Consider the following 24,888-nt stretch of genomic DNA (forward strand, 5'->3'; position numbering starts at 1 on the left):
GGGGCTCATTGGTCACGTCTCCTTTCCATGTCCTCAGTTATCCCACTACAGAAGGGAATTAACATTAATGGCCTCATATCCTATGTTGTGCTCTCTGCAAATGAGAACTTATTGATATAATGCATCACAGTCTGTAAACTGATTTTATATACATTAGGTCTCAAGTACCCTTTGTCTTATAGGACAGGTGTAAATATAGTTTTGTTTCTGCAGTTTTATAAAGAGTACAAGTGATGCTGTTTTACGTCCTATTTGGAGCCTGAGAGTTTCGGATTCCATAACCAGAAGCTGCTACCTAGCCCTTCTAATGGAATGGAGAGCTAATTTATTCTTAGACTGTCAAGCTCTGAACTTGCTCTGAATCTCAAGCTTTTCTATTCACAAAACACTCAGGGGCTTTGAACTATTTTTCTATATATTAGATTTATTGGCACTAAGTATTTAAAAAGCACGGGTGCATGTGCGCAAGCGTAGTCCGCTTGCTCCCCGAGCAGCGCACGTGCGGTGACGGTGGGATGGTGCAGTTGGTACCTTTTGCGGTTCCCATCGAGGGTGACAAAACCTTGCTGGTGTGGGAGCTGAGCTCTGGACCCACCCCCGAGGCTTTGCAATTGAGCCTAGCTGGAGGGGAGGGAAGGGCGGAGGAAAACACCCCGTGCCCCAGTAACTGGGCGCCCCAGGGTACTGCTTCAGTACCTCATCTGCCTGTGGTCTCTGCTGAGAGGAATCTTAGTTCTAGAGACGACCTGAGCAGTCCGCTCACCCCCATAGATTTTTGAGAGTTAGTCCCCAACAGAAGGAATTGCCTCCTAATGCTTCTCGAAGCTTAGGATTTCAGAGGGAACCTTGTTTATGAAATGAGAAGTGTTTGGAGTTACAGGCTCACCACAGTTGCCTGTGGTGAAGGGCTGGGGGAATATAAAGGAATGGGCGGTTTGGTTTCCTAGGCCTGAAATTTAGTACACTTACTTAGTGTGAGACCACCCTAAAGCATTCTCTGTTTACAGTCTTCTCTCAGTTTGGCCTTCTGTATTCGGTCCGACTCTTCCCAAACGCAGCAGTGGGCAGTCCTGGGTTCTCTGCCATCATCAAGTTTTACTCAGCAAGGGATGCCCACAGAGCCCAAAAGCCATGCGACCAGAAGCAGCTTTTTCACACGTCTCCAGTGAAGGTGGGTCCAAATGTGGAATTCCTCGCTCTACTGGGATGAAGTGCTGAATTTAAAACTAATAGGCCATCGGGAATTCACTGGTGGTCCACTGGTTAGGACTCTGAACTTTCACTGCTGAGGGCCCGGGTTCAACCCCTGGTCTGGGAACTAAGATCCCAGGGAAAAAACAAACCGACAAACAAAAATAACGGCCAGCGTTTGTACAGCACTGTGGTGTACAGAATGCTATCAGATGCACTGCTCCACTGATCCCCCAGCTTCCCAGTTGTTTCTTTCTTTTTTTAGATGAAGAAACTCGAACTCAGGATACTTAAGTGACTTACTTAAGGTTCATGACAGTAAACGTGGAGACTAGAGGCCAAACCCAAACTTAACTGATGTTAAACCCCATGTCATTTTCTGCTGCCCCTTAATTTAAGAAATCTTCACAAGAATATTCCTTATATATACATTTATGTGGATTTTAAATGTGTGAAGTTGACAAAAATTTTTCTAATTAATTAATGAATTTATTTATTTATTTTTGTCTGCGTTGGGTCTTGTTGCTGCGTGCCGGCTTTCTCTGTTTGCGGCGAGGGGAGATTGTTCTTCGTTGCAGTGCATGGGCTTCTCATCGCGACGGCTGCTTTTGTTGCGGAGCACGGGTTCTAGGCACACGGGCTTCAATAGTTGTGCCTCACGGGCTCTAGAGCACAGGCCCAGTAGTTGTGGCACACGGGCTTAGTTGCTCTGTGGCATGTGAGATTTTTCCGGAAAAGGATCGAACCCGTGTCCCCTGCATTGGCACCCAGACTCTTAACCAGTGTGCCAACAGGGAAGTCCCGAGCTTGACAAACTTTTGTCAGATGTAACATAAAGGAGGCTTCATCATCATCATAACTCTCAAACTGCCTATTAAGAACTCCCTTCAGATACCAGAAAATGGGTAAATATTCTTTAATGCATTGTAGAAACCTTATTCCATATTAACATGCCATCCAGTTTTACCTCCCCAGAATTAACATTTCATTATGTTAAGGGCCTTTTTAATTCCTCTGAATAAGGGAGTGAGGCTTAGACTTCCCAGACCTTTCCCTTTATAATTGTGTGTCTTCTCTGATTGGCTTCTTGCTCTGGCTACTTCCTACTGACCTTGCTGCCTCTTCTCACCCATATTTCTTTACTCACTGATTTCACCTTTATTGAATCTGAGAACTCTCCTCAGATGTGACTCCAGGTACACTAACTCTCAGTTCTGTACCCTGTTTAACACCCTCTTCAATCCTGGCAGTACTCCCTGGGATTGAAATGATTTTTGTCAGACATGCTTTTATTTGCGGACCCTGCGACCATTTCACGTACCACTCAGATATGACAGATGGTCCTGGAAAGATTATGAAACAGTTACTTAGTATCAGTTGTGAGTAATGAGTTCTTTTCTTATATTTGACATAAAGACCATTCCATAAGCGTAGGTTGTGAGATTTTCACAGCATATAGCCCGTCACTGATAGTGTAATGAAGAAAATGTTCTCCAAGTCACTATAGAGTTGAGAGGAAAGGGGATTCGTATTAGATTTCTTTATTTAATGCAGAGCGTTAGTTTACTACCCACAAGCCCAAAATTTTTCCCTACTTATGCGTTCTTTTTCAATTTTATTTATTTATTTATTTGCTTGCACCGGGTCTCAGTTGCAGCAGGTGGTCTCCTTAGTTGTGGGTCAAGGGCACCCAGTTGTGGCATGTGGGCTCCCCATTTGCAGCAGGCAGGCTCCTTAAATGTGGCGTGCGAACTCTTAGTTGCAGCATGCATGTGAGACCTAGTTCCCTGACCGGGGATCGAACCTTGGCCCCCTGCATTGGGATAACGTAATCTTAACCACTGCACCAGCAAGGAAGTTCCAACTATGTGTTCTTTTATTCATTGGCAGGTATCTTCCGATCTTTTTTCCCCGGTGTTTTTTATAAATACAGAAAAGAGAATAACGTCTTAAAATAGAATGAAGGAAAGGCATAATGTATCTGAGTCTTTCTCAGTAGCATGAAGGGAAAGTTTTGCCAGCAAGAACTGTGGCAAGGTTATCCCAGATGTCAACTGTCTCTACTACCCAGTGGCTCAGAGCCCTTCTGAAGCTTCCTAATTGTCCAGGACAGCTCCATTATGACTCACAGCACAGGACATAGCCTCCCATGTGACACTCAACATTTAAAAATTAGTCTTCATTTCTCCTTCCCTGCAGGTAGCTTCAGTTGGAGAAAGTAATTTCATTTTCTTATGTACTCATTCATTCACTCAGTCAACAGACCATCACTCCTCTATTATATGCCAATATGTATTATTCTTTCTGGTAACAAGGAAAGAACAATATATGGTTCCTTCAAGCACTTAAGGAGCTCATAAACTAGTGACAGAGGAAGATGCACAAACAAATCAACAAAGAATTAACAATGCTTTGATTTTATTTGTATTATTTGAATTTTTATGACTAAATTTATATACTACACCCTGTTCAAATGGAAATAGACGTTTCAGAAAGAAGTAGTGATGTATAAAATCCACAGTAATATGTAAGTTATTTAGAGAGTTAAGACTGGAAATATTTGCACTCTCAAAGAAGCTTGTTAATGCAGATGAATCTCTAATTCTTTTTGATGCTTCATTTACATTTATAGAGGTATACATATTCCCTCTTCTAACAGGGCTTAGTAACTTGGGGAGGGAGTGCTACAGATTAAGGTCCAAATTCAGTGGCAGGTCCATCTTGTCTCCTCTTCAGTTCATATTCTGAAGCAGTATCTACAGGATGAGATGAGTAAAACAGTCCATTCCTTTGCTTACCCCCAGCCCCATAATAGGCTTCTGCTGGGCTTCCTTGGATGCTTTCATCATCACTTTCACCACCGGGTGTCAGGGAACCTTCTGTTAATCAGGGGCCCTGGAAATGATGCAGAAATGTACTGACTGAAAAATAATAAATAACATTTATTTAGGGCTCACTGTGAACTCATTGCTTAAAATGTCCTACTTAATCTTCACAAACACTCTATGAAATAGGAATTAATAAATCTCAGGTATATCCAAAATAAATCTCTATGTAGGGTTGTGATAGTTTTAAGTCTTTTATGTCTTTAGGTTCGTCTTGGCACCAGACGTAAGGCGGTTCATCATAATACGCTTGCCGTAAACAGCTCCAGATGCCAAAAATTGGCAAATTACATTTTTGTTTTCCATGAGTGGTCAAAAAGTATCATCAAGGTAAACTCTGTAGACTTTCTTTGACTAACCAGACTCCTTTCAACATTGAACTCCTAGACTTTAGAGAGCAGAATAGAACATGGCTATGGGGAGGAGATGTGAGAGACTTCCACATGGAAGTATCTGAGCATTGGCCTTCTACCTAGAATTAGTGATAATCTCAATGACTTGGATGGTGGTGTCCAAAATTTTCTCCAGTATTTGTATGGTATATCATAAAAAATAGTTGTCTATATCTAGTCATTCATTTGCAAGTCTCAGTTGATTTTGAAGGGATAGCATACCTAAACTATTACCTGGGATTGCTGGAGTTTATCTTTTATTTCTTACAAAAGAATATGTTGAAGTCTAGCCTTTAATTCAAAATCCTAACAGCTTCAGGATCTTTCTAACCTTGAAGAAAGGGAAAATGAAGATATTGTGACACCACTTCAGAAGCAAAGCCTGAAGTTCTTCTGTTCTTTAGAGGTGGTGTTACCCTCCCACGAGTGCAGGAGTCCTGGAGTTGGCATGGCTGAGGAACCTTTGGATAAGTTGGAGGAAGATCTGTTTTCCAGTATGTGTGTGTGTGGGGAGGTGAGGCAGTGGGATTTCTCTGTTTTCCTTTCTTTATGAAACTCAACTTTTCAGATACACCATCACCTTTCTAAGCAACTAAAGCCCTGGGCAGAATTATTCTGCCCAACAATATAGGTTTTTAATCTTAGGCAATACCTGACAGCACCTTAAACTTTAGAATTTTAGAACTCACTGCCTGCCAAGAAGCTTAGAAGGGGGGAAAATTAGTTGTTATTATTATTATTTGTTTGGTTAATAATTTGTTTTGTGCTAAAGTAATTCTTCAAATACACATGTAATCTGGCCTTCAGTTATCTCAACAAAATCATTGTCTGAAGATTGAAATAAACTCATGTGTTAATGTTCAGTCCTTTGCCTCCTATAAAATGGCCTGAGCGGAAAAAGTAAATGTAGATCCCTAGAAAGGGGATTCTTATTGATACTGAGTTTCTTCCTAGAATCCATGGCACTTGGGCTTAGGGTTTTAAGTCAGAGGCAGGGCTGTTATCGAATGGGGTGGAGGAGGCTCCACCATTCACGTGAGTGGGTGATGGTTGAGTAGAGGCAGGATCATTTGCACTAAAACCAAATCTATCTCACTGTATGATTCCAGCCCTTTACGCAGAGGAGAGCAGGGTCTGTAGCAGTGCAGCCTCAGCTTGTGCATTTGAAATCTGTGAGTAATATGAGATTTCTGCCACGTTTTTGGTTTGCATTTCCCGTCTAATATTTTAGGAACTTCCAGAATAGATAGGAGCAGTAAAAATATGCCATGCCAGTGTATACCTGCAACGGAGACATTGACCCGTACCCCAGTGTTGTGCCTGCCCTTAATCACTAAGGTAATGATCTAAGAATCACAGATGCATTTTTAGTTTTAAACACATAATCTAGAAATCAGTTATTCATATAGGCATTTTAAATTCATCTGTTTTGGTGGGATTTAGGGTCATTATCATTCCTTATGAGAAGGAAGGTAACCCAGAAGCTTGCTATTCAGAAAGCTATGACAGATGCATTTCAGAAATTGCTGATTGTTGTTTTAGGTAAGACCTTTTTAATTGTCGTTGAAGTGCTTCAGTTCCAGTGAGCAAATAAACTTATTTGAAAAGTTAATTTGATGAATATAATGGTTATCTAAAACATTACATATTCTTTCATTCACCATATGCTTTCACAGCAACAGTCTTACATTTGTTCTTTGTGGCATTTATGAGAAGAATGACAGCAAATATTATTGTCCCCAGTGTTTAGATGTAGAATGACTTGCCTCAGTTCATACAGGAAGTGTTTGATCCACTTCTTCCTCAATTGCTTGCTTATCATACAGAGTAGTGTAGTGATTATAAGCCTTGGACACCTGTGTTTGAGTCCTAACTTTGTCTCTTAGATTTTGTTATTGTTGTCCCAATTGTAGGTTTTTCTAGCCAGAGACATTTGAAGGTATTTAATATCTCTAAGCTTCAATTTCTTTATCTGCAAATAGGGTTAGTAATTCAGCTTACCACCAAATGGGGGATACTGTAAGAGTAAATGAGATGATGAATGTAAAAAGCTTAGAACTATGCCTGAAACATAGTAAGCAGACAAAACATATTAACTATTATTATTACCATTGTTTTCTTGTTGAAGAGTTTATTAGACTATCTTTTTGGAATCAGTTGAATTTCAGTTTTCGTTTCTAATATATGGGGTGAATATGATTCTTATATAATAGTCGGCTATGTTTTTGTGAGCCTTGAAACTGGTCATGCTATTGAATAGCGTTGATTGTGTTCCCTATCGAGTTATACAGTGGTGAGAATGTCACAGGCTGTGCCCAAAGGAAACTTTATGATTAGTAGATTCCCAGAACAGAATTGCTCCCCTGCTTCACAGCCCTGCAGGCTTAGAGACTGAGAAATCCTAGCCAAGTTGTCAGAGACCTTATTGGCTTGTAAGAGTTGACCCTCGATTGGTCTTGGCCTTCCAGCCTGGGCAGTCCTTCCAGTGAAGTTCGACTTCCCTGGTCGTCAGGCAGAATCTCCATCAGCTGTCAACTCTGGGTAACAACCTTTAAGAACCGAACTAAATGCCTGGGTTGTTTGTGCCTAATATGCCAAGGTACTCCTTATATGTACCCAAAACTCCTTAGACCAAAAAGCCTGGTGGCTCTAGCTTGCCTCGAGGAAAGCTGTATTGTCCAAAGGGTACATGGGCCAGTTTCTGCCAGTAGAATGTTCAAATGCTCCCTCTCTCTGTCTCTGTCTCCAAAGCTTTGTTCATTTTATCTGGTAGAATTTTTGTCCCAAGGAGTAGGCACTTGCCTTGCTTCTAATAGGAAGTATCTATTATAGTCTAGTGGTATCTCTCCCAGGTTGGAACTCACTTTGACCCCCACCTAATGCCTTCCTATTTAATTGTATTTTGATTGAACATTTTTGTTTCCACAGCTTTTAATTACTATGTCCTTATTCCTTAGTTCTTATTTTTTTTTTTATAAATTTATTGTTTGTTTTTGGCTGTGTTGGGTCTTTGTTGCCGCACAAGGGCTTTCTCTAGTTGGGGCGAGTGGGGGCTACTCTGCATTGTGGTGTGCGGGCTCCTCATTGCTGAGGCCTCTCTCGTTGTGGAGCACGGGCTCTAGGTGCTGGGGTTTCAGTAGTTGTGACACGTGGTCTTCAGTAGTTGCAGCTCATTAGCCGTAGAGCACAGGCTCAGTAGTTGTGGTGCATGGGCCCAGTTGCTCTGCGGCATGTGGGATCTTCCCAGACCAGGGCTCGAACCCATGTCCCCTGCACTGACAGGCGGATTCCCAACCACTGTGCCACCAGGGAAGTCCCCTTAGTTCTTATTTCTAAGATCATAAAGTTTTTGAAAACTTTATCATAAAGTTGATACTTCTTATATATGTCTTCACAAATAATTACAATAAAAACTGAAGTGTCAGATGAGGGAACTTCTAGGAAAATGCTCTTATTTTCTGTTTTTAGAAGTCAAAAGAATGTCTAATTATTCAGTGCTACCATTGTATATAGGAAGTTTTAGAACAAGAAAACTTCTGAATTGATCCTTGTTAACTTTATTACAGAAAGTGGTAAAACAGCTGTGGCATATAGATCCTGTGCAGAGGTCACAGATGCTAGAACCGAAGAGGAACTACAGGATTTAATTCAAGTATGTGGAGATAAAAGCTCAAGGGGTACACAGCCAGTGTAGCCATAATTCAAAACACCCAGCAGGATTTGGAAGACTTCAGCATATCTACTCAGTTCTGTCTTCCTTAGGAAAAGGTGAAACTGCTTTTGAGGCAGGGAATTTCTAGGACTTTTCCAAGTCCCGGGCCTTGTCTCTGGCCCCTTATTTGAAGTTTGGAGAGCAGGATTGAGGGCCACCAGTGTATGTCTACGGTTGTGGACACAGGAGAAGACACAGGCCTTTTAGAACTCCCCTCAAATAGAATTGCAGGGATTTGGGAACAAAGTAACTATGGTCTTAAGTGTGATTATGCTACACTGTTTAAAAACTATTCATGCTTTTCAAGTAAAGTATATTATCCAGACCTCAGCATCTCATATATCTTGTGTTAAATATTTTGCCAAAGAACGTTTCTGTAAATCAGTTATATGGATGCATCGAATTAGGGATTAAGTTGTCAATGTAATTTCTGAAAGAAAACATTAATGTACTGCATATAGGAGTTTTATTAAAAAGGAGCAAAAAATGTGTTTCATGTCATTGAGAGCTTAATTTTTGGCTAGATTTCTGATTATTTAACTAACCCCAATGTTGCAAAGCTTGTTTTGAAGGGAAGAAAGTAGAGAAAGAAAAGGTGGTTGTGTTCTGAAAAATGTAAAAATTTTGAAAGTTTTTTCCTGTACAAAATAATTATTTTAATTCAATTTAAATCAATCAAGGAAACTTGAAACGTATCCATGTTTGGGCTTTACGAAGTCTAGCTTCCTATGAAATGTGACAGGAAAGGGTTCCGTATTGATACTAAAGATTCTGGAAACCTGATTATAACAACAGATCCACTCCTAAATGAGGCCAATCTTGGAATCAGTTCCATTTAGAAACCATTATGTGCTAGGCGCTGGAAATAAGGTGAAGCTCCTTCTCTCTTGGAATTTAGGTGTTAAAGGTGTACCAGAAAATTAAAAAGGAGTAAAATTAAATAGATTATGAAAAGGCCTGTGAAGAAAGTAAACTGGGTGCTAGTTACAGTATTTCAAGAAAATTACTTAACATGCTGACTTTAATATTCTAAGTGTCTTCTCCATATGTGCACACAGGGTAGACCTCTGAAAAGTGGCACTGTAGTTTTTTTCTAGATTAATGGCTCTGTTTTGAAAAGTTGGGATGGGGGATGTTTTCCATACTAATGTAAAGGGCCGTGGTTTTAGACTCTCTTTCCCAGAATGAATTGCTCACCTGCCCAAACTCCTCCTTCAGAAGTTCTGGAGTCATCCCTGATTCAGTGGTGACCCCTGATAACAGAGTGGTGTATGAATAATGAGACGTGAATACTGAGAGTTTGCAGGAAATGTCAACATTTTCGAATAATTGTAAGGTGTGTTCCCCTCCCGCCACCCTAACTGGTGCTCATTTTGCAGGTCAGCTACTTTTCTTGTCAGCCGTGTGGCCAAAGGGAGCAGGAATGTCTCTCAGACTTCAGCTTTGAGGAGGAAGAGTTCAGATTGCCAGAACTGGACTAGCACTTTTGAATTTCCCAGAATGCCAGGTCCTTTGGTTTCCTTGGGAAGCTGCATCCTTCCCTCCCCCGTCAACCCCTGGGCTGCTGGAGTTTGGGGCCACTCGGGTCTGCAGCCCAAATCCCGCCTCATTGTTTGGGGCCAGGGAAGGCAGGGCGGGGTTGGGAAGAGGGCCCGGCAGGAGGTAATTGTCGCCTTTGCAAGGGGAAGGATGACTTGCGCCCTGGGGACTCTGGCAGAAAGGCCCACTCTGGTGGCGCGGATTGGATCTCCACACGAGCCTAATAACGGTGGCGTAACTAAAGACGTCATAAATAACGGGAGGGACGTTAGGCGGGGGCGGGGCGCGCGGTTGCTAACGTGAGCCGTCGCTTTGGCGCTGGCATAGCGGTTCCGTTCAGCTCGGACGCAGGATGTGGCTCCGGCTCCTCACTGGCCTGGGTCACTGCCCCTGGAGCCGCCGCATGTTATGTCGCGGCTGTGCCATTGGATGCCACGGCTCTTCCTCACATGGCAAGGACGGTGGCTTCTAGTCCAGGCAATTCAGCCTCCGGAGTGGGCCCCGGGCCCCATCCAGGTGACCCCCAACCCCCCGCGGCTGACAGAGGCTTGGTCTTCACAGGCCTCAGACCCTCCTCCCAAATTGCCCCATGCCCTTACACCCCTGGCAGAAGCCGGGGGCTTTAATTACTTAACGTCCTTGTCTCCAGTCCAGATGTTGGCCCGGCCTCATTAGGAGTTGACTGAGACTGGGGTTCCATACCCGGACACGGATTCGGTTGGAGAGCTGCCTACAGGGCCAGATCAGTTTGCTGTTCCACATCAGGATCTGAATAACAAGCAAACCCAACATCAAAAGCTCCCAGAGGCAGTTCCAGTGCTAGAGTGGGATCAGAATCAGCCCTTGTTTCTCCTTTCTCGACACAAAAGTAAGACTAAACACATAGGTCTAGATGAGGCTGAAGGTCACCAGTCATTTGTTCATACTTGTTCCACCTCTAGGTAGTAACAGCTCAAAACAAATGAAGTTTATTGTTTCACCCCCAAACCTGAAGGAAGATCTAGCTCAGCATCAACGGCTTGGCAAAATTATTGTTGGAACTATAGGCCAATTTCAAAAAAACACTCAGCGTCTAGAACAACAGTTGCAGGGTGATTATTTAGATCCCAGTATGGATGCCATTTATCCTGAGGACAGCCTACGGATTTTTTGGGGCACCCAGATGAACCTACGGAACCCCCTGAGGAAGCTGAAATTTCTCCATCCCAGCAGGATGGCCCAGTGCTAAGTTTGATCACTTAATTAAGGTGGTTTCTTCCATATCTCTCCATTGTAAAGTTATTTATCCCCTTGGTAATTGATAAATAATCTGTGGGGTGATACTTTGGGATCAGTGAAGATCATACGTTCAAACAACTCTTCACCCAACTGTGCATCCATCATAATCTTTGTCTATATGGATTATAACATTGATAGTTGCAAAATGACACTTTCCTATTCTATCATCCATTTTGCATTTATTAGCTGACATTATTCTATACAGGAGAACTCCCCCACTTCATTTTGAGTATCACTATGAACTCATGACCTTTTTTTAAAATTAACTATGTTATACCTTATTATAATGATAATGTTATTCTTTGGAATGTTCCTTTTGTCTAGATTTGGCCAATGCGATCTTTGTTATTGTTTAACCACACGATGCTTTTTTATTACTAGGATAACTTCTAATATATTACTACTCACAAATAGGAAGTGAGAAAGGGATTCCAGAAGGTGTGGTCTTATTCAGACTCTTCTTAGAAGTCTGCCTTCTTCCTGTGTACTCTCAACCCAACGTGAGGCTTTTGGGTTGGAAGGAGATACTTCTGAATTAAAGTACAGATCAGTGTCACCCAATTCTAATCCCTATTCCCTTTTTTCTAGGCATACCATACCTACGGCCATCCTAATCCTTCTGTTGGGCACATCTCTCCTCCTCTATATTTATTTACAACAGTCAAGAGCAGCAATTGGCTAACTGGCCCCTATTCAGTTCTCCAGTCCATATGTCCAAAGAACTCCTTTTTTAACTGGTCTGTGATGGCCTTGGCCCACCTCTTCTACCTACTCAAGTAACTCTTTTACTATGAATTTAATTATCTGTGTTTCCATTTATAGGATCTTACCTAGCCATATGGCCTGCTGCCTCTGCCAATTTAAAAATATCTTTGAGGTTGTCTGTAAGAGAGTCAAGCTGTGTTCTGACAGTGGATGCCTGACAGACTTTACACATTGTGGTGAGTCTCAACTGTGGGATAATAAATTTTTAATTTAATTTTGTTTTTAATCAATGATGATAATTTAAAAAATTAATTTAAAATTAAAATTAATGATGTAATTTCATTATTTTAATTCATTCATTCAGAGTTCCAGCTCCCTAAGTTTCTAAGAACTACCCCCTTGGTAAGAATCAGAGTGTTGGTTACATTATTAAGCTAATAGTTGCTCAGTTACATTGTTAGCTTAATATTGTTACTGATCCACATACATAAATGGACAAGAGAAAGGAATGGAAGCGGGAAGGGAATTAACATTAATGGCCACATGTCCTATGCTGTGCTCTCTGCAAATGAGAACTTATTGATATAGTGCCTCACAGTTTGTAAACTGATTTTATATACATTAGGTCTCAAGTACCATTTGTGTTATAGGACAGGTGTAAATATATTTTTGTTTATTTTGTTTGTTTCTGCAATTGTATAAAGAGTACAAGTGATGCTGTTTTTATGTCCTGTTTGGAGCCTGAGATTTCTGGTTCCATAACCAGAAGCTGCTGCTTAGCCCTTCTAATGGAATGGAGAGCTAGTTTATTCTTAGACTGTCCAGCTCTGAACTTGCTCTGAATCTCAAGCTTTTCTATCCACAAAACAGGGGCTTGCAACTATTTTTCTATATATTAGATTTATTGGCACTAACTTGGTGACTTCCAAAATGTGCTTTCATGCCCACGTAGCTTGAATACAGGTCTCTATCACTGATCTAGAGCACATCATAAATAATAATACTTTGCTACTTATATAAAGACAATATCGCTGATTTTTCAACACAATTTGTTTTTGTCTGTGACACACAGCTTTTGGGATCTTAGCTCCACAACCAGGAATTGAACCCGGGACACAGCAGGGAAAGTGCCGGGTCCTAACCACTAGACAACCAGGGAACTCCCCCAAACAATTTTTTTACTAGTTGTATTACTCCCTTCTACCCCAGAAGTGGGCAGAAAAGGCATTTTTAATCTCCTTTTAGAGGTGAGGAGAAACAAGATCAGAGGTGTTAAGTGCTATGACCCTAGTGCCCTGATCTCCTCTCTCCAGTTTGGGCTCTCTGCAAGCCCATGCTCCTCCTTTCTCATGACCCTTCCCTCCTCCTTTGACCCTTAGGAAAAATACTTTTAATCCTTTTGGAAGAGAAGCGTAGCTACACAATGGTACACATTACCTTCACACAGTCAGAAGATTTGGATGGTTCCCCAAGTAAAGCTGGAAATATTAGAAGTAAAATGAAATGAAAGCAAAGTAGCCATCTGACAGAAGTTGCTTTTTCCCTTCTGCATTTTGGACCTCAAGTATTATTCCATTGATTTGTTGAACATTCCACATTGGCATACAATTGGGCAAATCTCTTAACTCATACCCCAGATCCCTGCCCAAATTTTAGCAAAGAGCTCGGGCAGACATAGTGTTTTTTTTGTGTATAGAGCCTTCTGTTATGAGGGCTGGGATATATGGAAGCAGGGACTGAGCAAAGGACTCGGTGGGTGGGTGGAGAAGAAAATGTCCAGATGACGACCTGTTAACGGCGGTTGTTGTCGTGGTCATCTGTGGTAGTAGCAAGGACACAAGCACACTAAAGAGGTGGATAGAGGAAGGCTCACACTCCTCTGCCTCTGAGGAGGGACAGGATGGGGTATATGAATTTGAGGAGTCCCAGTAGATCTGCAGAGAGTCCAGCTGAGTAGGGGAATATTTGTCTTCCAGCCTTGGCTTTTCTTCAGTACTGGCCCCTGTGAACCAGTGGAGTAATCCTGAATATAGTTAGTATATTTCACGCTACAGAATTTTCTGAGTAGATAGCCACTTTTTCAAGAGATATCTTTTCGCATTTTGCTGTTGCCAGTTATAGGTTTAAGTGTGTGTTTCTTTTTCTCCTGTCACTCAAACGTTGACTGATTCCTAATTTATTTGGCTGTGGACTGACTAAAAGCTGTCCCATCAGTCTTCAATGATCAAAAACAGTTATTTTTGACAGATGAAGAAACATCTATAGGGAATGCAAAAGGATCATTGATAAAGGTGTTACAAGCCTGGAAGAAGAACAGCAGCGAGCTGACTATTGAGTCAGAGAGGGCATCCTCAGATAGAGTGCTGTCAGCTTCTCAGGCTTCATGAATGAGCAGCTGGACTTTAATAATAAAAGTGATATTATCAGTGCACTGAATTACATACTGCCTTTTATCTCAGAGGGAAATCTAGGAGATGTGGAATCAACATTATTACCATTCATTCAACTTCTTTTTTCAAATACACAAGATGGAGATATGCCACTGGGCATTTTGAAAATCAATACAAGGAGCCCTTCTGTTAAAGCTGTACCCAACAATTCAACTAATAAAAACAAATTGAAGAAACTTCACTTTCTGGAAAATTTGGTAGATGCAGAAACCGAAGAAAAATTTGATGAGGTTGAAAAGGAAGATAAACTTGTCACGCATACACGTTCCAACCATTTAGGTGCCATGTTTAAACTCTACATCTTTCAAAAGAAATTGGAAGCTGCCCAACCAGAGAAAGACAGCCTAGCAAAGATTGAGAGTACAGAGAAACATCTGCTGAGAGTGAACAGGGTCCTCAGGGGCCCAAGGGGCATACAGAAAATGCACCTCAAAGCAGTGGGAGATGAGAGCGTCAGGAGGAAACGGAATGCCCAGCAATCTGTGGCGAACACTGCCGAAGAAAGAAGGCTCAGGAGGCCATCCCCAAGAAAGCTGAAACAGCTTCTCATGGTGCAGAGGCCCAGGAAGCTGGTAGGAAATTCGTCCAATGCAGTGTCTTCATTCATAAAGGAACACAAGGCAGCAGGCTCCTCTTCCCTGAAACAGTCCTTCAAGGGCAGGCCTTCTGTCTCCATCCCTCCAAAATCCCCATCTGAGGTTAAAAGCAAATCAAAAGACTTATCCCACACTATTTTTGTTTAAGAAGCTGTAAAGGCTAGAGTTAGAAATACTGAGTCTCCTGAACTAATCTCACCTTCTGGTGAAAAATACATCTTCCATAAAACTTAGTCTCATCAGGTCCACAGAAAACCCAAAGTCAAAAGGAGTCGAAAGTTCAGAAAGAAAAGTTCACTCAATAAAATGATGCTTGCAAGCTCTCCGTTCTCTGTAGCGAGGAGTCTCATAAATTCCCCTCCACGAGAGGCTGTTTCACCTTCAAGAAAAGTGACTTCTCAGGAAAATCCTTTTCCAGCATTATTTTCTTTTACAGAAACTTCTGCAGAAAACACTAGTTCAGAAAACAATACTGCACAAAATGTTTCTGATGAAATTACTTCTAGAGGAAAGTACTCTGCCGGGAGGAACCGGCCCTGGAAACACTACCCATAGGAACGTCTTCACTGCACATTCTACTGTTGCTGCAGATAACAGTATGCCAACTGTTTGACACACCAACAAAACACAATGGGAGTACCACAACACGGGCACTGAATTATCTCCAAGCCCACAGGCTTCACTTTCCCAGGGCTCACATCCCCAGGTGATCAAGTTGAAACTCAGCTAAACCAGCAGCTACGGTCCCTCATCCCCAACAATGACATGTGAAGGCTCATTTCTCATGTTACCCAGACTTTGAAAATGGACTGCTCAGAGACCCACGTGCAGCTGGCCTGTGCCAACCTCATCTCTAAAACAGGCCTCCTGATGAAACTTCTCAGCAAGCAGCAAGAAGTAAATGTTTCCAAAGCGGAATGGCATACGGACCAGTGGAAAACTGACAACTATATCAGTGAGAGCACAGAAGCCCAGAATGAGCAGAAAGAGCAGGAGTCAAGTGAGGTGAGGATAACCCCTGACACATGGGAGCTGGACTTTCACTCAGTTTAGGACATGCCGTTAACGTGCCCAGGCAGGAATACCACGGACTCCTAGTCTGTATCTTTTCTTCAGCCATTAAACTGCCTACAACAGTGATCTCCCACTTTGCTCGTTTAGAGAGTGTGCCACTATTCCTAGGGTAGACGAGAAAAGGCATAACACAAGATAAATAATGTGTAGATAAATAAATTGTAGAAGAAAATGCTAATGATAAGATTAATAACATTAAATTTGGCTTGTTCTTATAGAAGCTACTCACCTGAAAGGATTGGGTTTTATAATATTTTAAGAATAGTTAACTATCATTTAGAATAGGATTAAAAATAGCTTTCATCCCTTCAATCTCCTTGTTCTTAAAAAATTGTTTTTTATTTTTTTTAGCACACAGAAGTTTCAGGATATGGCTATAACAACAAACTCATCTTGGCAGTATCTGTAACTGTAGTAGTGACGATTTTGGTTACAATTCTGTGTCTCATTGACGTAAGGACAATAATTAATTCAGATTCAGAACCCGCAAACTGAGGATCAAAGCCACCTTTCCTCCTCCTACTACTTGATTCTTCTCTTTAATCAGGAGGACTGAATACACTTTGTTCTTTTACTGAAAAGTATATTCCCAGGATTTTTGTTTGTTTGTTTGTGTTTTTCTTTGTTTTTTCTGTGCATTGGGTCTTCATGGCGTTGTGCAGGCTTCTCATTTTGGTGGCTACTCTTGTGGAGTACGGGCTCTAGGCGCGCGGGCTCAGGAATTGTGGCTCATGGACTTAGTTGCTATGCAGCATGTGGGACCTTCCCAGACCAGGGATCAAACCCGCATCCCCTTCACTGGCAGGCGAATTCTTAACCACTGTGCCACCAGGGAAGTCTCCACAGGATTTTTAAAGGCACTCCACTCCCAAGAGATCTCTATGGAATTGGACCCATGGTGACAAGCCATTGGACTGTTTTGACAAGTGAAGTTTATAAGAAGGCCAGAGTTGACATGATAGTAAAATTTCGTCAACACAAAAAAAAATATGCTGATTTGATGTACTCACCAGTCACTCTCATTCTACTGTTGATTTCTTTACTTGTTGGCTGAAATGATGAGAGATATAGGATCTCCATACTCATGGAGCGATCAGTCACCCTGGGAGGGCTAAAAGGATGTGCCTAAAAGATAAAAGTGTGATCTCTTCAATTCCTTAGGTTTACTTAGCTGCTTTCTTCTCCGGTGTATTAGGAATTGTGTAGGTAGCTTCCATTAAAACACTGCAAGTAAAATCCTGCAGCAGGCTACCCTAAAGTATGTCATATTTATAGTAGCCTATTCCTGGAGCTAGCCTGTTTACCTTTTGTTCAGTTACATAATGGTTTATTACTTTTCCCAACAGGCAGTTGCTAACATTAAAAGAGTGACTTTAATAAGCTGACAATCTTGATTCTACCCTACCAATCCAAACTACTTTATTGACCTTTTCTCTTGTAATGGCAGCCCCCCATTCCAGCCAAAGCAGCTCCTCAGTATACGCTAGTTACACCAAGCCCATTCCTACTTCTGTCTATGCCTTTACCCATCGAAAATTCCTTTATTTTGTTTTGCCTGTGGAAGTCCTATGAATCTCTCACAAACCAACTCAAGTTCAGTTATCTTCATAAAGCATTTCCTGAATACTCCAGCCCTCCTGATCCTTGTCCTGTAAGGTTTGTCAACATTTCTTAGGGACCATAGCAAACAGTCACTTCCCCTCAGAACTCGCAAAAGTGGTAAGCAGTTTTTTAAAAGGCAGCCGCCCAGGCGAGAAACACCAATGTTAGCACATCACGGAGCTGAGCAGAGATGTGTAAGGACCAGTGGCTTCCTGGCCTATCAGACTTGAATAAAACCTGACATGATGTACTAACTTCTCAAGAGAAATGTGTCTATCTGCAGGAGGGTTGGTCACTAGTGAAAGCAAAGAAAAGGTGAGGAGAGACCAACATGGGCAGTGCCCATCCTCACATTGCCCGAGAGTAGAGATGGCACCTTAGGCAGCATAACTGAAGGGTCAGGCCCACTAGCCAGGCTGTGCCTGTTGAGGAGATGGGCGGATCCAGCTACCTCAGGCCTTCCCATTAAATTCTCGATGCAGCTGATTCCTTTTCTAATTCTGTTCTCACCAAGTAGCCTTCGATTTTGTGACTGTGCTTGAGTGTGCCACTGAGGCCTGTATCTACAAAAGGTAATTCACTGATTGTGCAGACACGGATGCCCTGTGTGTCGAACAGATGTATTTCTCATTGTCCAGTAATAATTTGGCATTCTGATTTTTGATCAATCCTGTGATATTGATAAAGTGAGACTGCCACAACAGGAAGACATGAATTCTCTCTTGGTGAGGAAGAGTATGATTTCTGAGCCTAGGAGGCTGGGGACTAGCATGGGGTCAGCTTGCTAGTCATTGGCCATTGCCCAGACTGTGCCCTCTACATCTCCAGCTGGCATATGGCCTTTTGCTTTTTTACGATTTCTGTAAAGTACCCTTTTTATTGTTTTTAACTTCTATGTAGTGTAACCTTTTGTTTTGCGTTCGTTTTGTTTTGTTTTGTTTTGGCCTGTGGGATCTTAGTTCCCCAAGTAGGGATTAAACCTGTACCCTCGGCAGTGAAAGCGAGGAATCCTAACCGTTATTTCCTCTCCCCACTTATATGATAAGCTTTGAGGACAGGGGCCATGCAGTGCTCTTCCTATGGTAGCCAATAATGCTGTTCAGTGGAAGAGAGATGAGGCGTTATGTCAATTCCACAGTGAGGAATAATGCAGCCGAATATTTATCTGAAGTAGCATAGAGTCAAGCGATAGACCCATGTTTTCTTAAGACATTTGAAATGTCATGTTTTAACATTCGAATCAGTGAAGAAAAATGAATTAATGGTGATAGAATAGCTGCCTAACTATTTGGGGGGTAAATAATAGCAGATCCCCATTTTTCATCTTAAATAAACGTATTTCCATAAATGTGAAGAAAGACCACATAAAGGTATTAGAGAAAATAAAGCAATATTTTTATAATCTTATGGTGGGAAAGAGCCTTCAGAGCCTGATGCCACGAGCAGAGCCTTTGATATATTCCACCATCTTGTCTGTGACACCAGCTTAGCACTGATTCATGCCAAGCGTATGAGGAAGAGTTTTCCATATATTGTCTGATTTAATGCCCAGAGTCCTGTAAGGTTGATATTACTATCCCTCCTTCGTAGATGAAGGAGGTCAATGTAAGGCCCCAGTGGCCAAACCAAAAGCAGAAGCCAGTTTCACCCGACTGCAAAGCTTGTGCTCCCTACTCCACTCTTTTGTCTTGTCTCCTCAGAGACAAAAAAACTGGAAAGATTCGAAACACTGAAATTCAATGAAAGCCAGTATTTCTTTACTATAAGGAGTTTGTTGTTTGTTTGTTTGGTTGTTTGGGCATGGGGGGTTTGGCCATGCTGTGCAGCTTGCGGGATCTTAGTTCCCTGACCAGGGACTGAACCTCGGGCCACAGCAGTGAAAGCGCCAAGGCCTAACCACTGGACCACCAGGGAACTCCCAAGAGTTTCATAAGTCAACAAGAAGAAGACAAACAGTCCAGGGGAAAAGGGGGCAAGGGCTGTGAAGAGTAGGATATGTGTTGACAGTCAGCCACCATATCTGCCCGTCCTCTCCTCATGGCTCATGTGTGGTGGGTTTTGTTAGCCAGGCCTTTGTCACCTCATGACGTAAAAATAATCTTTAATATTTTCTTCAAGTACTTTAATAATCTGTCTAGAATTTGTTGTATTTGTTTTTTCGTGTGAGGTAGGGGATCTAACTGTTTCCTCCTACATGAAGATCTAATTGTTTTCAAATCTTTCACTAAATGATTTATTCTTTCTTCCCTGGTCTAATATACTCTCTTCATCTGGACTCTATTCTGTGATCCAGTTATCTCATCCTGTACCAGTACCAATATCACACTGCTTAATTCCAGTTGCTCTATAACATATGTTATATCTGGTAGGGCAAGGTCCTACTCTTTGACCATCTTTTTCATAAATTTCATAACTATTCTTACATATATTCAGACCAAATGTCAGCTGGCCAGGTTTTTTTAAAAAATTATTTTGGATATAAATGGATTGCGTTGAATTTGTAGGTTAATGTGAGGAGAACCGATGTCTTTACAACCTTCTAGGAGGATGGTATCTCATGCCATGTAAGTACATCTTCTTAATGCTGTTCAGAAAATTTTTAATATTTTCATCACATAGGTCTTACAAATTTTTGGTTAAGTTTATTCCTAGGTACTTTATGCATTTCTATTGATATATTAAATGGGATGTGTCTTCTGTTTTTCAGTTAGTTATTTGTGTTATATGGGAAAGCTATTGAGGCTTATATGTTGAGCTCTTGATTTTGTATGGAGCCATCTTACTCATTTTACTTCCAATGAAATTTCGGTTGATTCTTTTGGTCTTTTTAGGTCCCTCATTTCCTATGCAAATATGTTTGTCTCTTCCTTTCCAATACTTCATTTTTCTTGTCATACTGATTGAGACCTCCTTCACAATGATCAATAGTAGCAGTAATCATGGACCTCCTACTCTTGTTCTTGACTTTAAAACAATGCTTAGGTTTCTGCTAGAAACTTTTATTTTCTCTTCCTACTTTTAAGAGTTTTTGTTAAGAATGATCTGTTGAATGTTATCTAAAACAGTCAATAAAATATATCACCAGATTCATGCAAGACCCTAAGTTAGGTACTGTGGAAGAGTCAAAGGATTATTAAACAGGGTAGATTTCCTTTCCTTAAAAAAGTTGTCATCTCACTGGGTAGATAAGATTTAAAGTAAAAAGGAATGAATAAGGATTTGGAAATAGTTGTAATGGATAATCATGATCATGTTTTCTTTCAAAACAGGTTTATTCTCATAGAATTGCAAAAGAGGAAGTGAAAAAAAGAAGCAGAAGGTACATATTGGTCTTTTAAAGCAGAATTTTACAACTAGAGGAAACTTAGAACTCATCTATTTCAATTTCCTCACCAAAGGCAGGAAGAATGTTTAATTACCCTAATTGTTTACCCTAATTTATTTATCAGCAGAATTAGCTCCCCAGCCGACGTGAGTTAGAACAAGACTGGCACAGGTTCATCTGCTTTCACTAGTCCTTTAAGGAAAGAGGGTGAACGGGGAGAGGTTTTTTTTGTACCTGTTCCTGCTGGCCTGATGTCTGGTTCCTAGATATCAGGCCAGGCCAGAGGCCTTCTAGGAGGCTCTGTGGTAGGAGGGCCACATGGTTGGGGATTTAGGGGCTGGCCTCATTCAAAGCTGATGAAAGGCAGAATATATGAGTCCGTTCTGTAAAGTGGCAAGAAAACTTCCCTTCTCATCCTACTGTTTTTCAGGCCCCTACTCTCTATTCCCTTTATCCGAAGCTCATAGAATTTTAACAGGGAGAAGCTTTAGACAGTAGTTTATCTCTTCCTTTTATAATAAGGAACTGGAGAAACAGAAAGGGAAAATATCTTGCCCCATGGTCATACTGCTAGTGATTATCAAAAAGAAGATTGTCCCTTTCCACTGAGGACTTCTCTACTGATCACACTGTGCTTGGGCTGTGAGCTTCGTTTTATGTCACAGTTCTGTATACACATACTATATGGACATAAGTAGTTTCTGAAACAAACTTATTGTGCACTATGATGTTTTTCTCTTCTATTTGTATTCAGAAAGAGTATTTTGTGTTTCCCTGCTGGTCATGGCCTTTAAACTGATTCCACAATTCACTGTCACCTTAGTGACTGCCTGCAGTACGAAAGTCAGAGAGTTACAGATAACTTTGCACATTGGGTTCAGGTGCTACTTGGTGTGGTTCAACTTATAGGAGAGAGTAGCCAGGAAAATAAAAGCACCTTCTGCCCACACCCACACCCCCAGCAAATGCTGCATGTGTGACTGAGTCCGAAACGGACTGGTGTGAAGCACATCTAGAGAGTAACTAACGTGTTTCTGCCAAGAGCCGTTGTGCAGTGTTTTCTCTGCATGATGGCACGTGGCAGGGGGCCAAGAAAGGTGAATGGGGCTTAAAATCCTGCCTATACTCCATGCTAAGCCACATGCACAGGTCTCCCCAGAGACACTAGAGGGCCATTTTGGACAGACACAGAGAACTTCTGGAAGGTCAGCATGCATGCAACGATTTTCAAGATCCCAGGTCTGTTGTGATTTTGCTCATTGTGATTATGGACTGAGGTACCCATTTAGTCCTAATAAGCCCAGAGATAACACATTGTGAGACAGATGAAAAATGACATGTAACACAAACTGTGTGTGTTTTCTTCCAAGGGGCTTTTTTCGATTTCTGCTGCGTAAGAGAAGCTCAGGGGAGGTGAGAGTCAGGAAAATTTGAGGAGGATAAAGTACTGTGACCAGAGACAGCAGGAGAGATGCAGAATTAATATTTCCATTTCTGTGTTCTAGGAAGGCTTTTTCGGGAGAAGGCGGCCACTTTGGCTTAGGGATACATATAGGCCTCTCAACGCCACACACAAGGAAAACATGGCACAAAAGCTACATGACAGGGAGTCTTCTGATGAGGATGAGATATTTCTCCATCCCAGCAGAAGGCCCAAACTCGTCATCCAGAGCTCACTGAGGAGGCTGAATCTTTTCCCCAGGAGGCCCCTGCTCAGCATCCACAGACCCCTGAGGAGGTTGAATCTTCTTCACCCCAGGCAGAGGCCCAGACTCGGCATCCAGAGCCCACTGAACAGGTAGAACCACCTCCACTTCAGCAGGAGTCTCCATCTCAGCCTTCAGAGGCCCCTGATGAACTAGAAACTTCAAGTTCTCAGGAGGCCCTCGCCCGGCCTTTGGAGACACTTAAGGAGGTTGTAGTTTGACCAGTAGCACATCATGGGGTAAATGAAGCTCAGCAGTCAAACTTGTACAATGTCACTGATAAAACTCTGGATCTGGCACTTACATAACTCCACAGGTCAGTAAAGAGGTTGAACCCTCTCCAGTCCAGCAGGAGACCCCATCTCAGCCTCCAGAGAGCCCTGAGGCGGTTGCACCTCTGCCAATCCAGCAGCATGCCCCATCTCAGGCTCCAGAGCACCCTGAGAAGATTGAACCTTCTCTACTCCATCAAGAGGCCCCAATTCAGGCTCCAGGGTTTCCTACTGAGTATTTACATGAAATTCCAGTGAGTGATGTGGTAGTATCTCTACCTGGCGTTCAGCGTCATGCTCATTCCAACTTGCCCAGTGTTACACTTCAACCTCTGAACTTGGAACTTACATCACTCCAGAGCCCACTACAAAAGCTGAATTTCCTACAGCTCAGCAGGAGGACCTGACTCCACCGCTTGAGCATCCTGAGCAGACAGAATCTTCTCCAACCCAACAAGAGACCTCAGCTAAGCCTCCAGAGCCTCCTGGAGAGGTTGAGCCTTCAAGGGAGCAGGAGCAGCCAGCTCAGCCTTCTGAGCCTCCTGGGGAAGTTGAACCTTCTCCAACCCAGCAGGGGCCCACAGGTCAGCCCCCAGGGCCTCTTGTGGAAGCTGAGCCTTCTCCAAGTGAACAGGATCAACTGGCTCAGCCTTCTTAGCCTACTGAGCCTCCTGAGGAGGTGAAACCAGCAACCCAGCAGGACATTCCAGCTCAGCTTTCAGAGTCTTTTGGAGAAGCTGAAACTTCTGCAACAAAAGAGAAAGCCACAGCTCAGTTAAGCAGAATCTTCTCCAACCTAGCAGGAGATCCCAGCTGTTTCTCCAGCAGACAGAGAACCTTCTGCAACACTGCAGGAGCAACCAGATCAGCCTCCAGAGCCTTCTTCAGGGGAGGTGGAACCTTCTCCAACTCAAAAGGAACAGCCAGCTCAACCTCCAGAGCATCATGAAGTGACAGGTTCACCTCCAAGTCACCCTTATGCTCAGCATTCAAACTTATCCAGTGTCACTGTCAAACATGCAGATGTGGAGCTTACCATAAGAAAATAACCCACTCCAGAGGTGGGACCTTCTCCAAATCAGCACAGTCCTTCAGCTCAGCCCTTAGGGGCCCTTGCTAATGCAGAATTTTCTACAATACAGCATGAGGCCCACACGCTGCCTTCACAGCCACCTGAGGAGGTTGAACCTTTGCCAGTTCAAGAGGAGGTTCCAGCCCAATCTCCAGAAGCTTGTACACATAATAACCTTCAGTACAAGAGGAGACCCCAGCTCAGTATCCAAAGTATTCTGGAGAAGAAATTATACCAGCAGGAGACTCTAGATCAGCTTCCAAAGGCTCCTGAGTTTGTACCTTCTCCACCTCAGCAAGAAGCCACAGCTCAGCATCCAGAGTCCCATGGTGAGGTGGAATCCTCTCCAACTCAGTCTCCAGAGCTCTCTAATGGGACTGTAGTTTTCTCTCCAGAGCATCCTGTGACAACAGTTTCTCCTCTAGGTCAGGATCAAGCTCAGCTTCTGCATTGGCCCGATGTCACTGTTAAACCTGTGGATCTTGCACTTATCGTAACTCCAGCGTTCACTAATGAGGTTGAAACTTCTCAACCCCAACAAGAAACCTTGGCTCAGTCTACGGTCTCCCCTCAGCAGTTGGAACCTTTGTCAGTCCAGCAAGAGTTTTCAGATCAGCATCCAACCCCCTCTGAGAATGTTGAACCTTCTGCAGTTCAGCAGGCAGCCCCAACTCAACCTGAAGAGCTTTCTGAGGAAACTGACCCTTCTCCAATCCAGCAGGAGAGCTCAGCTCAGCATCCAAAGCCCACTGAGTGGGTTGGACCTTCTGCAGTCCAGCATCAGCACCCAATTCAGCCTCCAGGGGCCTCTACAGATGGTGCAGCTCAACCTTCAGTACATAATGAAGTGACAGTCTCACCTCTAGGTCCAGGTGAAGTTGAACATCCAGTGTTGCCTAATACCACAGTTAAACCCATGGGTCTCGCAGTTGTCTTAACTCTAGAGCCCAGTAAGAGGTTGAACATCCTCCAGTGCAGCAGGAGGTCCCTACTCAGACTCCAGATCCCCCTGGAGGGATAGAGCTTTCTTTAATCCAGGAAGAGGCTCCAGCTCAATCTCCAGTTCCATAGTGGGGCTCAGATATATCT

General features: G+C 42.6%; 1 protein-coding gene and 3 pseudogenes across 4 annotated transcripts; all 4 read left to right on the forward strand.

Moving 5' to 3' along the window:
- LOC136142166 (leucine-rich repeat-containing protein 37A3-like) overlaps window positions 1–17,028 on the forward strand; it is a 41,090-nt pseudogene extending 24,062 nt beyond the window's left edge.
- On the forward strand, window positions 516–9,661 carry LOC136125950 (RAD52 motif-containing protein 1-like). Of its 4 annotated transcripts, none has more exons than XM_065880963.1 (7): window positions 516–620; window positions 992–1,171; window positions 4,284–4,406; window positions 4,782–4,953; window positions 5,915–6,010; window positions 8,035–8,120; window positions 9,560–9,661. In XM_065880963.1, the coding sequence occupies exons 1-7, from the start codon at window positions 516–518 to the stop codon at window positions 9,659–9,661; spliced, it is 864 nt and encodes a 287-aa protein (XP_065737035.1). The 4 variants fall into 4 exon arrangements, with proteins under 4 accessions (XP_065737035.1, XP_065737043.1, XP_065737053.1 ...); XM_065880971.1 differs by having other exon boundaries at window positions 516–610; window positions 985–1,171; XM_065880981.1 differs by lacking the exon at window positions 5,915–6,010 and having other exon boundaries at window positions 516–610; window positions 985–1,171; window positions 4,782–4,954; window positions 8,039–8,120.
- Window positions 10,128–10,947, forward strand: LOC136132083 (leucine-rich repeat-containing protein 37B-like; annotated as a pseudogene).
- A 1,986-nt stretch (window positions 17,029–19,014) lies between the features above and the next one.
- The window catches only part of LOC136142264 (leucine-rich repeat-containing protein 37A-like), a 36,801-nt pseudogene continuing 30,927 nt past the window's right edge, over window positions 19,015–24,888 (forward strand).

Source organism: Phocoena phocoena, chromosome 1 (genome assembly GCF_963924675.1).
Source record: "Phocoena phocoena chromosome 1, mPhoPho1.1, whole genome shotgun sequence".
In the NCBI taxonomy this organism is placed as follows: domain Eukaryota; kingdom Metazoa; phylum Chordata; class Mammalia; order Artiodactyla; family Phocoenidae; genus Phocoena; species Phocoena phocoena.

Coding starts and splice junctions, on each gene's coding strand:
- LOC136125950 (XM_065880963.1), top strand. CDS start 516: ATGGTGCAGTTGGTACCTTTTGCGGTTCCCATCGAGGGTGACAAAACC. Junction 4,954..5,914: donor GGATAAGTTGGAGGAAGATC/TGTTTTCCAGTA, acceptor GGGATTTAGGGT/CATTATCATTCCTTATGAGA. Junction 8,121..9,559: donor AACTACAGGATTTAATTCAA/GTATGTGGAGAT, acceptor CTCATTTTGCAG/GTCAGCTACTTTTCTTGTCA.